This window comes from Drosophila pseudoobscura, chromosome X, assembly GCF_009870125.1.
Source record: "Drosophila pseudoobscura strain MV-25-SWS-2005 chromosome X, UCI_Dpse_MV25, whole genome shotgun sequence".
NCBI classification, from domain to species: Eukaryota; Metazoa; Arthropoda; class Insecta; order Diptera; family Drosophilidae; genus Drosophila; species Drosophila pseudoobscura.
The window spans coordinates 10,507,933-10,527,038 of record NC_046683.1 but is presented as its reverse complement, the minus strand read 5'-3'; the positions used below and the strand labels follow the sequence as shown (position 1 = coordinate 10,527,038).

At 45.7% G+C, this 19,106-nt stretch overlaps 3 protein-coding genes across 6 annotated transcripts; 1 reads left to right on the top strand and 2 right to left on the bottom strand.

Moving 5' to 3' along the window:
- The first annotated feature begins 1,809 nt into the window (after positions 1-1,809).
- LOC26533390 (bifunctional lysine-specific demethylase and histidyl-hydroxylase NO66) lies at positions 1,810-10,104 on the top strand. 3 transcript variants are annotated; one of them, XM_033385598.1, is made up of 3 exons: positions 1,811-2,262; positions 2,335-3,493; positions 8,260-10,104. In XM_033385598.1, exons 1-3 carry the CDS (start codon positions 2,007-2,009, stop codon positions 9,884-9,886), a joined length of 3,042 nt encoding a protein of 1,013 aa, XP_033241489.1. In that variant the 5' UTR covers positions 1,811-2,006; the 3' UTR covers positions 9,887-10,104. The 3 variants fall into 3 exon arrangements, with proteins under 3 accessions (XP_033241488.1, XP_033241489.1, XP_015035127.2); XM_033385597.1 differs by having other exon boundaries at positions 1,810-3,493; XM_015179641.2 differs by lacking the exons at positions 1,811-2,262; positions 2,335-3,493 and adding an exon at positions 7,658-8,078 and having other exon boundaries at positions 8,151-10,104.
- On the bottom strand, positions 5,274-10,563 carry LOC6903978 (39S ribosomal protein L33, mitochondrial). 2 transcript variants are annotated; one of them, XM_033385605.1, is made up of 4 exons: positions 10,492-10,563; positions 5,603-5,662; positions 5,430-5,533; positions 5,274-5,367 (listed from the first exon to the last, which is right to left on the bottom strand). In XM_033385605.1, exons 2-4 carry the CDS (start codon positions 5,641-5,643, stop codon positions 5,318-5,320), a joined length of 195 nt encoding a protein of 64 aa, XP_033241496.1. In that variant the 5' UTR covers positions 5,644-5,662; positions 10,492-10,563; the 3' UTR covers positions 5,274-5,317. The 2 variants fall into 2 exon arrangements, with proteins under 2 accessions (XP_033241496.1, XP_033241495.1); XM_033385604.1 differs by lacking the exon at positions 10,492-10,563 and having other exon boundaries at positions 5,603-5,853.
- Positions 10,103-10,563, bottom strand: LOC4814771 (39S ribosomal protein L33, mitochondrial). The gene is made up of 3 exons (XM_001354923.3): positions 10,432-10,563; positions 10,259-10,362; positions 10,103-10,196 (listed from the first exon to the last, which is right to left on the bottom strand). Exons 1-3 carry the CDS (start codon positions 10,470-10,472, stop codon positions 10,147-10,149), a joined length of 195 nt encoding a protein of 64 aa, XP_001354959.1. The 5' UTR covers positions 10,473-10,563; the 3' UTR covers positions 10,103-10,146.
- Positions 10,564-19,106: the final 8,543 nt, after the last annotated feature.

Here is a 19,106-nt window from a genome sequence, read left to right as displayed (position 1 = left end):
TGGTATTTGAAGACAGGTTGCGTGTATAGGCACTTTTATACCCTATTTCGTTAATTTGATATGAAGATAAAACGTAATTTATAAAGACCTTTTCTCAAACTGATACGTTTTAGACATATTCATTATTTATTAGCATTTTGTATATATTTACCTCGATCCTCATACCTACTGAGCTTGGGATGACAAACATTTTCTCAACTCTATAATATCCTCTTCCCTAGGGTATGAAAATTAGTGTTGCCGGTAATCATTGTTGTCAACCGGTTATGACGACTAATTCCTGGTTATTCTTTCTTCCGTCGAAAATTCCCAGCTATATAGATCTCTGAGTTCTGCCCACATAATTTTATCCGATTAATGAATCAATTTTCTACTTGACTGGCTTAATTTAAACTCTTGTTTTTATTGGATTTCTATATAACATTGAAAATTAAGTTTAATAGATTGATGAAACACAATAACTTAACTCACTTAAGCCCCCTCTATTTAAACAGTTCAACGCCGTTAGGTATAAAATCGTGGTAACGACACGCTAACTACACATTTGCTACATAGGAACTACATTCTATGTAATTATCAAAAGCGACACCTGTGCACGTATACAATATTTTTGACCGTTTTTTTTAAATTAAATACAAGCAAAATTAAGTGTGTTTAAGTGTTTCAGCTGATCGAATTTAGAAATTTTCAGCCCTCCAAGTCAGAGTTCTAGTTTTTATGAAAAAAAAACGCAGATTATGCATACAATTTTTGAGCTAATATGCAAAAAAAAACCCTGGAAGCGGAATATAGTCTACGATTGGTTGGGATTCTACTATCATGCTGACGAGTATTTTAGGTTTTTACACAATTACAACAATTGATAATGCAGATGTTATTGATTTGATATCATCTCGATATGTCTTCTAAGTACATCGGGAACATCATGTGGCACTCGAAATGGCAATTATCGGAACGCATTTATTAAATGAGACTGTACAAAACATTCAAAAATGGCCATCATATTGGCCAAGCCTGATTTGATAGGGACTTAAGAAATAATCACTATTATCATAAGTATCAGAGATAAATGAATTGGACTCATATGCTAGGAGCTTTATACATATACTCATCAACAAACGTAAAGTGGCCATCAATAGGGTCCTATATCTGTCAGACGCCAAGGAATGGTTCAACAAATAATCCTATTCCACTAAACCCACTGAATACTTTCAAGGGTCGAATGGAAAGGACATTTAGAGATGATAAATAACAATATCTTGTACATTGAAGGATTATTTCTTACTGAAAGGAGATAAGTTTTGTCATATAGTTCCGCTAGCTGTTCGATGATCTATTTTGTTCAATCCATAAAGAGACGCAACATCAGGGCGGATAACTTGTACCTATTATAGTCTTTCTGTAGAAGGGCGTTACCAAATTTGTTTTATTTACTTTGCAACGACGCGCAGCACCCCACCCGATCGGTTCAAAAAAATTGGAATTTTTGAATTTCTAAAATGTTTACATTTTGCTCAGTTTATTACATGTTACTTGGCAGCTCTACACGGCTACTACACACGTGCTACATGAATGGGATGAGAAAGAGGGTATGGACAACAGCCAAAACGGAACTGAAAGTGCAACGCGCGCAAGGTAAAACTCCCCCCTTTGCCTTATATACCTTGTCTTCTAGGTATATTGTCTTCACACGCGAGGTGAGGTTCTTAGGAACTAGCAACTTGCCTTGGCTGTTTTTGCCTGCTGTCCATACCCTTTTTTACAGCCCATTCAAAATGACGACTCATTTTTTCGTTACAGGAGTGTGACTGTGACCCTCAGAAATATACCGAAATATACCGCCTCTTTTTAAAAAAAATTCCGAAGAAACGAAAGCTTGCCAAAACCAGCCAGAGGTTAAAATATAATTTTGCGGTGAAAATTAAGTCTTCTATTTTTGTGGAACAAGCGATTTGATGTAACTGGTATTTGACAATCGACTGATTGTAGATTATAACAGTTTAAAGATGTTCGACAAGAATAAAAAGGTTTCGGTCTTTGCCGCCTATCGCGGCTCCGCAACCTCAAAAAATTATGTACAAAAAGGAACAAAGAATTTCGACAAAAATGGTGCCGCCAAAAATAACAACAGGAACTTGGCCTCCAAAAATGGGGGAAAGCTGAAGGGTCCGCTAAAAAGGAGCGGTAGCTATAGCGACGGCGACAACGGCAGCAGCAGCAGCAGCGGCGAAGACGAGGAGGACGACAGCACCGACAGCAGAGGTGAGTTGTATGATTCCTCCGAGAGTGGCGAGGAATACACGCTGAACAACCACTCGTCTCAATCCTCGCCAGAAACTCCGGCTTATACTCGTGAGTCACTGAAGCGTCGCAACGATGAGGCGGAGGGCAGCAAGCCCATCGGCGCCAAGCGTACTTCATCCACTCCAGTCGGCCAGAAAGACGAGGAGGACGACAGCACCGACAGCAATGGTGAATTGTATGATTCGTCCGAGAGTGGCGAGGAATACACGCTGAACAGCCACTCGTCTCAATCCTCGCCAGAAACTCCGGCTAATACTCGTGAGTCACTGAACCGTCGCAACGATGAGGCGGAGGGCAGCAAGCCCATCGGCGCCAAGCGTACTTCATCCACTCCAGTCGGCCAGAAAGACGAGGAGGACGACAGCACCGACAGCAATGGTGAATTGTATGATTCGTCCGAGAGTGGCGAGGAATACACGCTGAACAGCCACTCGTCTCAATCCTCGCCAGAAACTCCGGCTAATACTCGTGAGTCACTGAACCGTCGCAACGATGAGGCGGAGGGCAGCAAGCCCATCGGCGCCAAGCGTACTTCATCCACTCCAGTCGGCCAGAAAGACGAGGAGGACGACAGCACCGACAGCAGTGGTGAATTGTATGATTCGTCCGAGAGTGGCGAGGAATACACGCTGAACAGCCACTCGTATCAATCCTCGCCAGAAACTCCGGCTAATACTCGTGAGTCACTGAAGCGTCGCAACGATGAGGCGGAGGGCAGCAAGCCCATCGGCGCCAAGCGTACTTCATCCACTCCAGTCGGCCAGAAAGACGAGGAGGACGACAGCACCGACAGCAGTGGTGAATTGTATGATTCGTCCGAGAGTGGCGAGGAATACACGCTGAACAGCCACTCGTCTCAATCCTCGCCAGAAACTCCGGCTAATACTCGTGAGTCACTGAAGCGTCGCAACGATGAGGCGGAGGGCAGCAAGCCCATCGGCGCCAAGCGTACTTCATCCACTCCAGTCGGCCAGAAAGACGAGGAGGACGACAGCACCGACAGCAGTGGTGAATTGTATGATTCGTCCGAGAGTGGCGAGGAATACACGCTGAACAGCCACTCGTCTCAATCCTCGCCAGAAACTCCGGCTAATACTCGTGAGTCACTGAAGCGTCGCAACTATGAGGCGGAGGGCAGCAAGCCCATCGGCGCCAAGCGTACTTCATCCACTCCAGTCGGCCAGTCGACATCGGCTGCCAGCAAGAAGAATACGGTTCCAGTCAAGGTGGAGGTGGCGACGCCAAACCGCGCGTTGCTGTCCCCACAGTCGATCGAGATGGAACCAGGGGACAGCATGTTTTGCAGAATTAAAATCGGTGTAATTAAATCTGTTCAACCCGGAGGTGATGTAGGAGCAGAGGCTGGCGCTGGTCAGGCCGTAAACCGCCTGGAGCCATGCCATGAAGTGCACAAGGAAAACAGCATTGAAGTGGGAAAGCGGACCCTGGCTCAGCTCATTGCTCCGATGACTATGGCCACTTTTTTGCGTGACCACTGGGAAAAGAGTCCATTTAGAGTGATAACAACGACCTCAGGTGGATTCTCCAATCTAATATCGTTCAAGATGATCGACAAAATGCTGATCCAGAACCACGTGGAGTATACCACCAACATCGATGTAACAAGCTATGAGGACGGCGTGCGGAAGACCTTGAACCCTGACGGTCGTGCCTTGCCCCCTAGCGTTTGGGCCCACTATCAACGCGGCTGCAGCATCCGTATCCTGAATCCCTCCAGCTACCTTGTCCAGCTGAGGCAGTTGTGCGTCAAGCTGCAGGAGTTTTTCCATTGCCTGGTGGGGGCCAATGTCTACCTGACGCCCCCCGAGAGCCAGGGATTCGCACCGCATTACGATGATATTGAAGCCTTTGTTCTCCAGGTGGAGGGCAAGAAGCGCTGGCGCATCTACGCCCCCACCAAAGAACTGCCCCGTGAATCGTCGGGCAACCTCAGCCAGACCGAATTGGGCGATCCCATAATGGATATAGTACTGATGCCCGGCGATCTCTTATACTTCCCACGCGGCTGGATCCACCAGGCCATCACAGAGAAGGACTCCCATTCGCTGCACATTACCCTCAGCGCCTACCAGCAGCAATCGTACGCCAATCTGATGGAGAAGCTCATGCCCCTGGTTGTTAAGGAGAGTGTCGAGCACACCTTGAAGCTGCGCAAGGGGTTTCCACTGGACATCTTTCAGAACCTTGGCGTGGCCAACGCCGAATGGAACGGCGTGCATCGCCAAAAGTTGATACAGCATATCCAGAATCTAGCACAGCGTCTGGTGCCCACCGAGGGTCAGATCGATCGGGCCTTGGACCAATTGGCCATAAAATTCCAGCACGAGGCCCTGCCACCCACCATTGCGCCCCAGGAGTTGAAACGCACTGTATTCGGTGCACAGGCTACCGCCGATAGGAATGGCCATTGCTCACTTGATTACGAACTCGCAGAGGGGACGGCAGTGCGTCTGCTGCGTGCCAATATCGTACGCCTGACGGTCGACGAGGGTGTCCTGCGCTGCTACTACTACACGGACAATGGTTTGGAGTATTGTAAATATGAGCCAAACTTCTTTGAGCTGGAACCGTTCCATGGTACTGTTATTGAGACGCTAATTCATGCCTATCCCGATTATACAAAGATCAAAGATCTACCCCCGATGGGAAACGATGAAGACCGCTTGGAGTTTGTCGAAGCCCTCTGGGAGCGCGGAATCCTTATGGTTGAGAAGCCCTTCAAAAAAGTATAGGCTCGGGAATTCTTCCCCCCTCAAAATAAACGAACCCAAAGCGAGAGTCTAGTCCTAGTAATCTAAGATATTCCCTGTTCTGTTCACCATTTGTAATTTTTGTTAGCCCGCAGTGTCTTTAATGTTATGTGTCGAGTCCTAGGGCAGCGCCAACAGCATGAAAATTAACAAGAACATTAATTAAAAGAACAAATAAATAATCCAAGGGATGCAACATTTGCGTGTGTTTGTGTGGTGTAACATTTATTTATTCTACATGTTCAGGCGCTGCGGATTCTCTTGCGCTCGCGGTAGAGGCTATCCTGTTGAACTGCGGAGATAAGTCGGATGAGAAAAAATTTCTATTTCAGCTGTCCATATATATATACTCACTGTACGGATCGAAGCGTATCACCTCGATCTTCTCGGCCAGGCGTTCGCGGAACGCATTGTACTGATGCCCGCTGACCACGCTCTCCAGCACGACCATGATGCGTCTACGGGAACACAACACACCAGACAACAAATTACCCAATTATCCCTGTCTCTCAGGTAAACATACTTACTTGCTCTTCACCTTCTTGAATAGGACATTGGTGAGGCGCATTTTGAGTCAATAATTTGATTTTATATAGAAAAAACGGCTAAAATTATTCCAATTGCTCAATTTTTTTATACCGTTGAATAATGCTGCCTAACTAAAACCTTTAGCTTTTCCCGTATAATTTCAGGCCATTAATGAAAACATTTTCTACAAGATTGGCTAGTTTTTAGTACTCCCATTTATTGTATTTTGACTGCAGCAAGGTTTAAACAAAAAAGGTCAACCAAAAAAACAGTCGCAATGTTGCTGGTATTTGAAGACAGGTTGCGTGTATAGGCACTTTTATACCCTATTTCGTTAATTTGATATGAAGATAAAACGTAATTTATAAAGACCTTTTCTGAAATTGATACGTTTCAGACATATTCATTATTTATTAGCACTCATACCTTCTGAGCTTGGGATGACAAACATTTTCTAAACTCTATAATATCCTCTTCCCTAGGGTATGAAAATTAGTGTTGCCGGTAATCATTGTTGTCAACCGGTTATGACGACTAATTCCTGGTTATTCTTTCTTCCGTCGAAAATTCCCAGCTATATAGATCTCTGAGTTCTGCCCACATAATTTTATCCGATTAATGAATCAATTTTCTACTTGACTGGCTTAATTTAAACTCTTGTTTTTATTGGATTTCTATATAACATTGAAAATTAAGTTTAATAGATTGATGAAACACAATAACTTAACTCACTTAAGCCCCCTCTATTTAAACAGTTCAACGCCGTTAGGTATAAGATCGTGGTAACGACACGCTAACTACACATTTGCTACATAAGAACTACATTTTATGTAGTTATCAAAAGCGACACCTGTGCAAGAAAAATTAAGTGTGTTTAAGTGTTTCAGCTGATCGAATTTAGAAATTTTCAGCCCTCCAAGTCAGAGTTCTAGTTTTTATGAAAAAAAACGCAGATTATGCATACAATTTCTGAGCTAATATGCAAAAAAAAACCCTGGAAGCGGAATATAGTCTACGATTGGTTGGGATTCTACTATCATGCTTACGAGTATTTTAGGTTTTTACACAATTACAACAATTGATAATGCAGATGTTATTGATTTGATATCAACTCGAGATGTCTTCTAAGTACATCGGGAACATCATGTGGCACTCGAAATGGCAATTATCGGAACGCATTTATTAAATGAGACTGTACAAAACATTCAAAAATGGCCATCATATTGGCCAAGCCTGATTTGATAGGGACTTAAGAAATAATCACTATTATCATAAGTATCAGAGATAAATGAATTGGACTCATATGCTAGGAGCTTTATACATATGTATACTCATCAACAAACGTAAAGTGGCCATCAATAGGGTCCTATATCTGTCAGACGCCAAGGAATGGTTCAACAAATAATCCTATTCCACTAAACCCACTAAATACTTTCAAGGGTCGAATAGAAAGGACATTTAGAGTTGATAAATAACAATATCTTGTACATTGAAGGATTATTTCTTACTGAAAGGAGATAAGTTTTGTCATATAGTTCCGCTGTTCGATGATCTATTTTGTTCAATCCATAAAGAAACGCAACATCAGGGCGGATAACTTGTACCTATTATCGTCTTTCTGTAGAAGGGCGTTACCAAATTTGTTTTATTTACTTTGCAACGACGCGCAGCACCCCACCCGATCGGTTCAAAAAATTGGAATTTCTGAATTTCTAAAATGTTTACATTTTGCTCAGTTTATTACATGTTACTTGGCAGCTCTACACGGCTACTACACACGTGCTACATGAATGGGATGAGAAAGAGGGTATGGACAACAGCCAAAACGGAACTGAAAGTGCAACGCGCGCAAGGTAAAACTCCCCCCTTTGCCTTATATACCTTGTCTTCTAGGTATATTGTCTTCACACGCGAGGTGAGGTTCGTAGGAACCTTGCAACTTGCCTTGGCTGTTTTTGCCTGCTGTCCATACCCTTTTTTACAGCCCATTCAAAATGACGACTCATTTTTTCGTTGCAGGAGTGTGAGTGTGACCCTCAGAAATATACCGAAATATACCGTCTCATTTTCAAAAAAATCCGAAGAAACGAAAACTTGCCAAAACCAGCCAGAGGTTAAAATATAATTTTCGGTGAAATTAAGTATTCTATTTTTGTGGAACAAGCGATTTGATGTAACTGGTATTTGACAATCGACTGATTGTAGATTATAACAGTTTAAAGATGTCCGACAAGAATAAAAAGGTTTCGGCCTTTGCCGCCTATCGCGGCTCCACAACCTCAAAGAATGATGTACAAAAAGGAACAAAGAATTCCGACAAAAATGGTGCCGCCAAAAACAACAACAGGAACTTGGCCTCCAAAAATGGCGGAAAGCAGAAGGGTCCGCCAAAGAAGAACGGTAGCTACAGCGACGGCGACAACGGCAGCAGCAGCAGCGGCGAAGACGAGGAGGACGACAGCACCGACAGCAGTGGTGAGTTGTATGATTCGTCCGAGAGTGGCGAGGAATACACGCTGAACAGCCACTCGTCTCAATCCTCGCCAGAAACTCCGGCTAATACTCGTGAGTCACTGAAGCGTCGCAACGATGATGCGGAGGGCAGCAAGCCCATCGGCGCCAAGCGTACTTCATCCACTCCAGTCGGCCAGTCGACATCGGCTGCCAGGTCGATACAGCAGCCAAAGGCGCCCTCCTGCCCCCTCCAACGTAGGTCATGTCCGCTGCCCAGCAAAAAGAATACGGTTCCAGTCAAGGTGGAGGTGGCGTCGCCTAACCGCGCGTTGCTGTCCCCACAGTCGATCAAGAAGGAACCAGGGGACAGCATGTTATGCAGAGTTAAAATCGGTTTAATTAAATCTGTTCAACCCGGAGGTGATGTAGGAGCAGAGGCTGGCGCTGGTCAGGCCGTAAACCGCCTGGAGCCATGCCATGAAGTGCACAAGGAAAACAGCATTGAAGTGGGAAAGCGGACCCTGGCTCAGCTCATTGCTCCGATGACGATGGCCACTTTCTTGCGTGACCACTGGGAGAAGAGTCCATTTAGAGTGAAAACAACGACCTCAGGTGGATTCTCCAATCTAATATCGTTCAAGATGATCGACCAAATGCTGATCCAGAACCACGTGGAGTATACCACCAACATCGATGTAACCAGCTATGAGGACGGCGTGCGGAAGACCTTGAACCCTGACGGTCGTGCCTTGCCCCCTAGCGTTTGGGCCCACTATCAACGCGGCTGCAGCATCCGTATCCTGAATCCCTCCAGCTACCTTGTCCAGCTGAGGCAGTTGTGCGTCAAGCTGCAGGAGTTTTTCCATTGCCTGGTGGGGGCCAATGTCTACCTGACGCCCCCCGAGAGCCAGGGATTCGCACCGCATTACGATGATATTGAAGCCTTTGTTCTCCAGGTGGAGGGCAAGAAGCGCTGGCGCATCTACGCCCCCACCAAAGAACTGCCCCGTGAATCGTCGGGCAACCTCAGCCAGACCGAATTGGGCGATCCCATAATGGATATAGTACTGATGCCCGGCGATCTCTTATACTTCCCACGCGGCTGGATCCACCAGGCCATCACAGAGAAGGACTCCCATTCGCTGCACATTACCCTCAGCGCCTACCAGCAGCAATCGTACGCCAATCTGATGGAGAAGCTCATGCCCCTGGTTGTTAAGGAGAGTGTCGAGCAGACCTTGAAGCTGCGCAAGGGGCTTCCGCTGGACATCTTTCAGAACCTTGGCGTGGCCAACGCCGAATGGAACGGCGTGCATCGCCAAAAGTTGATACAGCATATCCAGAATCTAGCACAGCGTCTGGTGCCCACCGAGGGTCAGATCGATCGGGCCTTGGACCAATTGGCCATAAAATTCCAGCACGAGGCCCTGCCACCCACCATTGCGCCCCAGGAGTTGAAACGCACTGTATTCGGTGCACAGGCTACCGCCGATAGGAATGGCCATTGCTCACTTGATTACGAACTCGCAGAGGGGACGGCAGTGCGTCTGCTGCGTGCCAATATCGTACGCCTGACGGTCGACGAGGGTGTCCTGCGCTGCTACTACTACACGGACAATGGTTTGGAGTATTGTAAATATGAGCCAAACTTCTTTGAGCTGGAACCGTTCCATGGTACTGTTATTGAGACGCTAATTCATGCCTATCCCGATTATACAAAGATCAAAGATCTACCCCCGATGGGAAACGATGAAGACCGCTTGGAGTTTGTCGAAGCCCTCTGGGAGCGCGGAATCCTTATGGTTGAGAAGCCCTTCAAAAAAGTATAGGCTCGGGAATTCTTCCCCCCTCAAAATAAACGAACCCAAAGCGAGAGTCGAGTCCTAGTAATCTAAGATATTCCCTGTTCTGTTCACCATTTGTAATTTTTGTTAGCCCGCAGTGTCTTTAATGTTATGTGTCGAGTCCTAGGGCAGCGCCAACAGCATGAAAATTAACAAGAACATTAATTAAAAGAACAAATAAATAATCCAAGGGATGCAACATTTGCGTGTGTTTGTGTGGTGTAACATTTATTTATTCTACATGTTCAGGCGCTGCGGATTCTCTTGCGCTCGCGGTAGAGGCTATCCTGTTGAACTGCGGAGATAAGTCGGATGAGAAAAAATTTCTATTTCAGCTGTCCATATATATATACTCACTGTACGGATCGAAGCGTATCACCTCGATCTTCTCGGCCAGGCGTTCGCGGAACGCATTGTACTGATGCCCGCTGACCACGCTCTCCAGCACGACCATGATGCGTCTACGGGAACACAACACACCAGACAACAAATTACCCAATTATCCCTGTCTCTCAGGTAAACATACTTACTTGCTCTTCACCTTCTTGAATAGGACATTGGTGAGGCGCATTTTGAGTCAATAATTTGATTTTATATAGAAAAAACGGCTAAAATTGCAACAAAACACCGCAAAAGTTGTGCAAGCAGGGAAACAGCTGATCCAGTGTGACCGACCCTCAGAAATATACCGTAAATGTACTGACGAATTCAAATTCTTTTTTACATATTGCTCGTTTTTGATCGTCCGTGGAATATTCTCAGCTATATAGAATATTTAGCCATGCCCACATAATTTTATACGACTGATGAATCAATTTTTCACTTAACTGGCTTACTCTAAATACTTGCTTTTGTTGGATCTTGTTTAAAAAAGGTTTTAGCGAAAGAGTTCAAACAAAACAAGGATTTTGCGAAATAGGTCACACAAAAATACGTAAGAGAAAAATTATTCCAATTGCTCAATTTTTTTATACCGTTGAATAATGCTGCCTAACTAAAACCTTTAGCTTTTCCCGTATAATTTCAGGCCATTAATGAAAACATTTTCTACAAGATTGGCTAGTTTTTAGTAAGCAAGGTTTAAACAAAAAAGGTCAACCAAAAAAACAGTCGCAATGTTGCTGGTATTTGAAGACAGGTTGCGTGTATAGGCACTTTTATACCCTATTTCGTTAATTTGATATGAAGATAAAACGTAATTTATAAAGACCTTTTCTCAAATTGATACGTTTTAGACATATTTATTATTTATTAGCATTTTGTATATATTTACCTCGATCCTCATACCTACTGAGCTTGGGATGACAAACATTTTCTTAACTCTATAATATCCTCTTCCCTAGGGTATGAAAATTAGTGTTGCCGGTAATCATTGTTGTCAACCGGTTATGACGACTAATTCCTGGTTATTCTTTCTTCCGTCAAAAATTCTCAGCTATATAGATCTCTGAGTTCTGCCCACATAATTTTATCCGATTAATGAATCAATTTTCTACTTGACTGGCTTAATTTAAACTCTTGTTTTTATTGGATTTCTATATAACATTGAAAATTAAGTTTAATAGATTGATGAAACACAATAACTTAACTCACTTAAGCCCCCTCTATTTAAACAGTTCAACGCCGTTAGGTATAAAATCGTGGTAACGACACGCTAACTACACATTTGCTACATAAGAACTACATTTTATGTAGTTATCAAAAGCGACACCTGTGCACGTATACAATATTTTTGACCGTTTTTTTTAAATTAAATACAAGCAAAATTAAGTGTGTTTAAGTGTTTCAGCTGATCGAATTTAGAAATTTTCAGCCCTCCAAGTCAGAGTTCTAGTTTTTATGAAAAAAAAACGCAGATTATGCATACAATTTTTGAGCTAATATGCAAAAAAAAAACCCTGGAAGCGGAATATAGTCTACGATTGGTTGGGATTCTACTATCATGCTTACGAGTATTTTAGGTTTTTACACAATTACAACAATTGATAATGCAGATGTTATTGATTTGATATCAACTCGAGATGTCTTCTAAGTACATCGGGAACATCATGTGGCACTCGAAATGGCAATTATCGGAACGCATTTATTAAATGAGACTGTACAAAACATTCAAAAATGGCCATCATATTGGCCAAGCCTGATTTGATAGGGACTTAAGAAATAATCACTATTATCATAAGTATCAGAGATAAATGAATTGGACTCATATGCTAGGAGCTTTATACATATACTCATCAACAAACGTAAAGTGGCCATCAATAGGGTCCTATATCTGTCAGACGCCAAGGAATGGTTCAACAAATAATCCTATTCCACTAAACCCACTAACTACTTTCAAGGGTCGAATGGAAAGGACATTTAGAGATGATAAATAACAATATCTTGTACATTGAAGGATTATTTCTTACTGAAAGGAGATAAGTTTTGTCATATAGTTCCGCTGTTCGATGATCTATTTTGTTCAATCCATAAAGTCTCTCATAAAGTCATCTTGCTGTAGAAGGACGTTCCAAAATCTTAACTAGCTTCTATATTTCAGATATAATCTGTCAGATCTGTTTGTGGAGATCAGCCAGGACTGACCAGCATTTGACTTCCGATGGGAATTGTAACTGTGGGAACATTTCCCCCTACTTCGAATAGATCATATTTTCTAAGAGCAGAATAAGCTTAAAGATTGCTCCATTCAAAGAGTCCTACCTTCGAACCAGTTGGAAACGTTCTGGTCTGGTCCACTCCGGTCCGGTCCGGACCGACCCTGTTCTATTCTTATTTTTGTACCCGCCCAGAGCACAGCACCCAAATGTCCAAGATGTCCAAAGGACTATGATCATTGGTGGCTATTGTGGGGACAACAAAGGAATCAAATAACAATAAGCTTTTTCTAGTTTCGCAGCTTTTTGGGCAGCGACACAGCTGTCCGGTCGAGGGCAGGACCAGATCGGACTGGGACTGGGACTGGACCTGGACCTGGACACGGGCCAGACTGGGCGGTCAGTCGAAGTGGACGTGGACTGGACTGGTCAGCGTGAGAAGTGGCGGACGCACAGCATCCCAAGACGGCCGCTGCGATCCGCACAATGGATATGGAAATATGGTTTGTATAGACGGATCAGGCTACAATTTTAGGGCCTTTTGTTATTCAAAATTAGCCAAAATCGAAAGGGAGAACTGGACTGGACCAGGAAGATGCCCTGCATCTGCTGTGGCTCTCGAATGGCGCCCAAAACTTCAAGAAACATGTCATCCTAACGTTCTAGCGTCTGCTGGATATGGACATATGTCCCTGTCCTCCATTGCTCTCAGTGTTATGTAATTTTCAACATTTTTTAAGATTCAAATTTTTTGGGTTTTATAGAAAAATCAAAGTAAAATACCAAATAGGTCCCAACGAAAAGACTACAAACTTAAAGGCATCCAGAAACATCCAGGACACACTGCACACTAGTGTGTGCGTGAGTGCCTGTTCATTGCCTGACAAGAGTCAATGATCGCACGGCTGCAGAGGTGACTTTTGAGAAATGGGAAGTGCCCCAAAAATCGTAATCAAGCGCAAAGGATCAGCCCCAGAACAGAACAGAACTGAACTGAACAGGACGGGACGGGACAGTAAGAGTCGGCTTTGGATGTTTTGGGCAGGGGTATGGGTATAGTATGGTAGTGCATATATGTACATATATGTATAGGATGGTGTGGTCTGGTCGCTATAATCCGGCTGACGCTGGATCAGAGCACGAATAGCAGGGACATGGGACATTGGCCAGGGTGTATGAGCACGAGGATTCGCTCGTTCATTCGGAACCTTTTCGGCAATTACCGAAAAATAAAGAAGCGAATTAATGCAGAGCCCGGCACAAGGGCAGCCACGATCAGGGATGTAGAACTGTACATGTCTCTGTCTCTGTGTCTGTGTGTGTCTGAAAAACACACACAAAGAAAAGAAAAACAAAAATACAAACGGAAAAAAAAGAAGAGTTTTTTGCACCTGTCCCACAAGGAGAGCAAGGAGCAGGACAGGGAGAGAGCAGTAGCCAGACGACAGCCGGACAGCAGGAGAAGAGCCAACAAAATTAAGGATAAGCAGTGCAGTGAAGGAGGTTCGGTGATCGAGGATCGTGGATCGTGGCTCGGGGATCGAGGATCGTGGATCATGGCTCGTGGATCGCGAACGGCGCGTGCCACTCAAAATTCCAGCTTAATTTTTGCTGCTGCATTTGTTTTTCGTTTTTCGTTTTTTGTTTTTTTTTTTTTGGTGGTGGTGTTGTGGCTGTTTGCTCAGCGGTTTACCCTCGAGCAACTGGCACTCCTATGTGGGTGCATATCCGCGTTCCGATTCCTTGATCCGATCCCCTCCGCTCCGCTCCAAGCCGATCCTAGCGCTGGCCGTAAAAGTTTTGCGTGCTGCTTTCTCATTGTTATGCATTTTAAATATGCATTTTTTTATGGCCGCCAGACATGCAAGACGAGCCTGCCTCAGCTGCATGCCCCATGCCCCATACCCCACCCAGGCTATTGCTGCTTCGTTGGTGTTCTGCCAGTGGCAGTGCCAGGGACATTTTGTTCACCTTTTGTTTTGTGGCTAAATGCCCGTTAATTCGCGGCGTTAATGAGCACGACGAGGCCGGACCCGGCCAAAGGATACCCCAAAGCATGGTCCTGGGTGGCCTGCAGATGGTCAGGGACTATCCCGGTGCTTCTCCCTTGATCTCGCGCCAATAACTGCCCTGGTCCCGGTCCCGGTCCCGGTCCCGGTCCCTCCGTCTCCTTCGGCGCAAGTCGTTTCAATTTTCAGTTGCTGATTGTTTTTATAATAAATAATAAACTTTTTATTGAGGGGATCATACACGTAACAAGGCTGCAACTGCAATCTGCCGATGACACCCCAAAGCGCTGATGACTGACCGGTTTGCGGTGCCTGAGGTGCCTGAGGTGCCTGAGGTGGCGACAGCACTGGACTTTCAATCAGGCGAGAGATACTCAAAATGTTGGGCTGGCAATCCGGGCATCAGTGGATCCGATCCTGTATAAGTAAGGAATCTGCTTTATCGGTGAGCACATGCATATGTATGATCTTTTGCCTATACAGCCTTCCCTACATGATTTCAATCCTTACCATTCCCTGTCCCGCACTTTAGTCTTCCCATCGTTCCGAATCAAGAATGTCTCCTTCCATTGTTCCTCTTTCCATTCGACCGCTTTTCGAGGGCCGTTACTGTTTACCCTTTCTGCTGAAATCCGTTCATACCGTTTCCGGTATTCCATCTATAGGTACCCCCCATATATCAGACCTGTATCAATGACTCCTCTTCCAATAAGTTGCCTTCCTATTCCAATTCTTCCTTCCAGAATTGCTCTACTAGTTTGTTAATTAATAGATTCCCCATCCATCGATTCCCTAACACTCTTTTAACATTGGAAAGCTTTCAATGGTGTCTGTGGCTTATATTTTCGCTATCCTGGAATTCTTTTATCAACAGCTGTTCCCGTTCAATCAATTGCCCTTTGAATCGAATCTTTTTGTATCGTTTCCCTGAGAATCGATTTTCCCATAAATAACCAGGGTACCAGGGGTTCTGTCTACTTGTTTCTGCATTTGTAGGGGCTTTGCTGCCACTTGAGAGATGATTCCAGGCAATTCCAGGGCCCCCAGCCCTTCGTAGCCCTAGTCTCTGCTGGCACTAGTCCTACCCACCAATTTGTAGTCTTTATCCTTTATCCTTTATTTTTGTTTGTTCATGCTGGAATATTGAAATTTTATGTTTTCATTTGCGCTGCGTTTCCCGTTTCCATTTTTTTCCTTTCGCGTTGCATTCTTTTTGTTGCTCCACAGCTCCTTGAACAGGGGGAAAGGGGGGGAAGGGTAGAGGAGGGGCCGTCAGTTTCTTGTAATTGAGCTGACAACATTATCGGGCCACACCTCCCTCTTGGGGGCAGGATGTCGGAGCTGCGACTTCTCATAATTGCTATATTTGGGGCGAGCACCAACAACCGCACAGCAGCCTCAACAGGTAAACCATCTGCTGTTGGGGCTGCCACATCCCCCACCTCTCGCTGTCCCGTGTGCTCTCGGAGTCCTCTCCGATTACGCAATCACAACTCATTAAGCGCTGATTAAGACACTTGGGACGAGCTGGTAAACGTCGGGGAACCGTCCAGCCTGCAACCTGCAACATGGAACCTGCAACTTGGGACCACAATATGCAAAGCGACAACGCGATGCAGGCAGATCAGATTGCACAAGATCCTGCCTGCACTGCACAAGGGTAGGGGCAGGGGTAGGGGCACAGGCAGAGGCAGAGGCAGGAGCCATGTGGCACACGCGTTTCTCTCTACTGAAGAAGAAGAAAGAGAAAGAGAAAGAGGGAGTCTGCAACGATGCAACAGTGCACACAGCAGAGAGGGGTTGTGGCTGGCTGGCCATCCACCGGCAAATGGGCACGCGACTTGGTCCTGCATTTCCCCCCCCATCCCCCGTCCACCGTCTCCTTGCTGCCTCTCGTGGCACGGCACCTACCACCTTGGCGAAATGCAATCCTTTATCCTTCATTCCCCCCTTCTTCTTTGAGCTGGTTGTTGTCGTTGTTGATATGATAATTATGAGAAGAGTCAAGATTACGAGTATCGAATGGCACCGCCGACGGGTGGGGTGGGAAGTGGAGGGAAGGAGAGCATGACATGGCACGGCCCGTTCGGTGCATTGCCAGGGAATGGTGCCAGGAGAATGGTAGGGGAATGGGTTAGGGTCAGGCAGCAGCAGCATCTATTGCAACAGCTCTGCCTCTGCCTCTGTCTCTGCCTTTGCCCCCTCTCTGAGTCACACCCTCAACTGCATTCCCGTTAACCATTCACCGTTCATCGTTCACCGTTAACCAAGAAATGGGGGAACAGCACCGAGAGAGAGAGAGAGAGACCGAATCTTCTGGATACCCTTTGCAGATGCATTCTTCAGATCAGATCAGCCCTGCTCCAGTTTTCGCAATATTCTTGCGATTACGATTTAGGCAAAATTTGTAAAGTTTCCATAAATTTAAATATATTTGAATGTCCTTTGCAATGCTTTCTTCTGTGGTGGTGGCACAGCTCTGGCTATAACGGTAATACCCCTTTGATGGCCAAAATAATAAGGCAACGAGAAGAATCCAAAACGGGGGAGCTGCTAAATGAAAGAAAAACCAACAAACACGGGCAGCGGCAGCAGCAGGTGCACCTGATGACGATGGAGGAGATCAAGGATCGCCGATCCTCGATCCTCGATCCTCGATCCACGATCCCCGATTGCCGATGATAGGGTTCAGTCCAGTTGAGGCACGGCACGGGTGCTGACCTGGCCCCAAGGGAGAGTGCGACTGGCAGGCACTTTCGCTGACTGGCCGCGCAGGATGCATGTTGCATGCCGCATGCGCTTTCTTCTTCTGCCATGGACAGAGAGAGAGAGAGAGAGAGAGAATGGGGAGAGTGGAGCAAGGGTCCTGCCGTGAGATTATCATCATCCAATCAGCCTAGACCGAGTTCGGGAGAACTGGCGGTGTCGGAGGCAGAACTTATTAAAAACGCATTGAGGTCATCGCACCAGGAAGGTGAAGGTGAGGAAGTGAAGGAAATGAAGCAGAAGGCGAGAATGAAGAACTGTTAGAACAAGAAGAGAAAGGATACAAGTTCCAATAAGCAGATGAAACGGGAAAAGCAGAATACGAGGAATAAAACTAATCAAAGGCACACGTTGCCCCTGTGTTCAGTTCTGGACATACTCATACATACCTATACCCTTTCGCATCCTTTCACCACAGATCCTTCTTTCAGACATCACTCCTATGGGATATGATCCATTAAGGATTAAGGTGATCCATAACCTGCACCATTTCGGAACGACATTCCACTTGGTGACGTCAGATCACCTCACCCCAAGCCAGGACTCCGGAACGGAACCCATCCCGTCCAGATACGCACTTTTCCGTCCTCCCCGGTCCTCTATTCCGGCACGGGACAACACAGCAGCCGAGGGGTAAAGGGGAATGGGCATGTGTATGGTTATGAAAGGGGGGTTGACACACACGAGGGTTGCAATCTAATGAAATAATAATAATAAAAAAAAATTAAATAAGCCAAGGGCAGGGGAGGAGAGTGCTGGCTGTGCGGCGGGGTGGCTGCTGTACAAAGTCCCGTTTATCATATACATATGTACATACATCCGATTTTCGATCCGCAGCAGCGGCATGACAAACGGGATACTCGCCCAAACTACTGCCACACGACACCTTTTCCACCGACGCTTTTCTACCATGGCATGTGCCATTCAAGCGATTCGCTGGCCAGATCGAGACTGAGGAAACAGTCGATATACATAGAGAAATGGAGATGGCTAGTAAATGGAGTAGGCCATGGCGATTTTTCTACGGAGATTTCACCATTCCTCCATTTTCTCGATCGATCACAACACCTTCTACACCTATCGGCTAAACATCGCATAGAAACGTGTGGAATGGCGGAATATCTGATACATTTTCGGAACGGAAAATCCTTACGGGTCATCCCAGAAGTTGATGTGGGATGGTGGGCAGTGTGAACCGACTGTTGGAGGGTAAATCTGCACATGAGGACATTCTCTATGCCGTCGGTGGAAGGCGTAGCGTCGTAGCGACGCAACGCAACGGAATGGAATGGAAAGGAATGCTCACCGTTATCCCGAATCAAAATCGCAACCCGATATTGAAAAGTGCGTCGCAGTTTCGTCCTCGGGGGTGGGTGGTGGCTCGTCGATTGTTGTCTAACTCTCGCAGTATCCCCCCTCAATCATGGCTAGAGGTAGAGCTAGAGCTAGAGCTACGGCCCAGGACAGTGCGAGAGCCGGCTGTAAGGTCCTGTATATTCCTGCCGCACGCACACGCATCGTGCACACACACACACACACACACACACGCAGACATATGCCGTATCCTCGACCTTGTCCTTGTCCCGTTTTTTGGGGTTGAAAAAACAGTTCGGTTACATGAAATTCAGAAACGGGATAGAAAACAATTCGGGTATGTGTGCGTGTGTGTGTGTGCGTGTGTGTGTGTGTGTGTGTGGGCTGTGTTGGGTTGGTAACAGTCGGATATTTCTGAATTTTTGCGGCTATTCGGGGTGCGCATCGGATTTAGCTCTATAGCGAAAGAGGAAGGTCGGAGTGGATGTGGAAGTGAAAGATGAAGCAGTCGAAGGAAGGTCG

What these genes read in the sequence shown, in the direction of transcription:
- LOC26533390 (XM_033385597.1), top strand. Translation starts at nt 2,007, where the DNA reads ATGTTCGACAAGAATAAAAAGGTTTCGGTCTTTGCCGCCTATCGCGGC. An exon ending in ACTCCAGTCGGCCAGTCGAC is followed by an intron (nt 3,494 to 8,259) that starts ATCGGCTGCCAG and finishes CGGCCAGTCGAC; the next exon opens with ATCGGCTGCCAGGTCGATAC.
- LOC6903978 (XM_033385605.1), bottom strand. Translation starts at nt 5,643, where the DNA reads ATGCGCCTCACCAATGTCCTATTCAAGAAGGTGAAGAGCAA. An exon ending in TTCAAGAAGGTGAAGAGCAA is followed by an intron (nt 5,534 to 5,602) that starts GTAAGTATGTTT and finishes GTGTTCCCGTAG; the next exon opens with ACGCATCATGGTCGTGCTGG. An exon ending in GATACGCTTCGATCCGTACA is followed by an intron (nt 5,368 to 5,429) that starts GTGAGTATATAT and finishes TTATCTCCGCAG; the next exon opens with TTCAACAGGATAGCCTCTAC.
- LOC4814771 (XM_001354923.3), bottom strand. Translation starts at nt 10,472, where the DNA reads ATGCGCCTCACCAATGTCCTATTCAAGAAGGTGAAGAGCAA. An exon ending in TTCAAGAAGGTGAAGAGCAA is followed by an intron (nt 10,363 to 10,431) that starts GTAAGTATGTTT and finishes GTGTTCCCGTAG; the next exon opens with ACGCATCATGGTCGTGCTGG. An exon ending in GATACGCTTCGATCCGTACA is followed by an intron (nt 10,197 to 10,258) that starts GTGAGTATATAT and finishes TTATCTCCGCAG; the next exon opens with TTCAACAGGATAGCCTCTAC.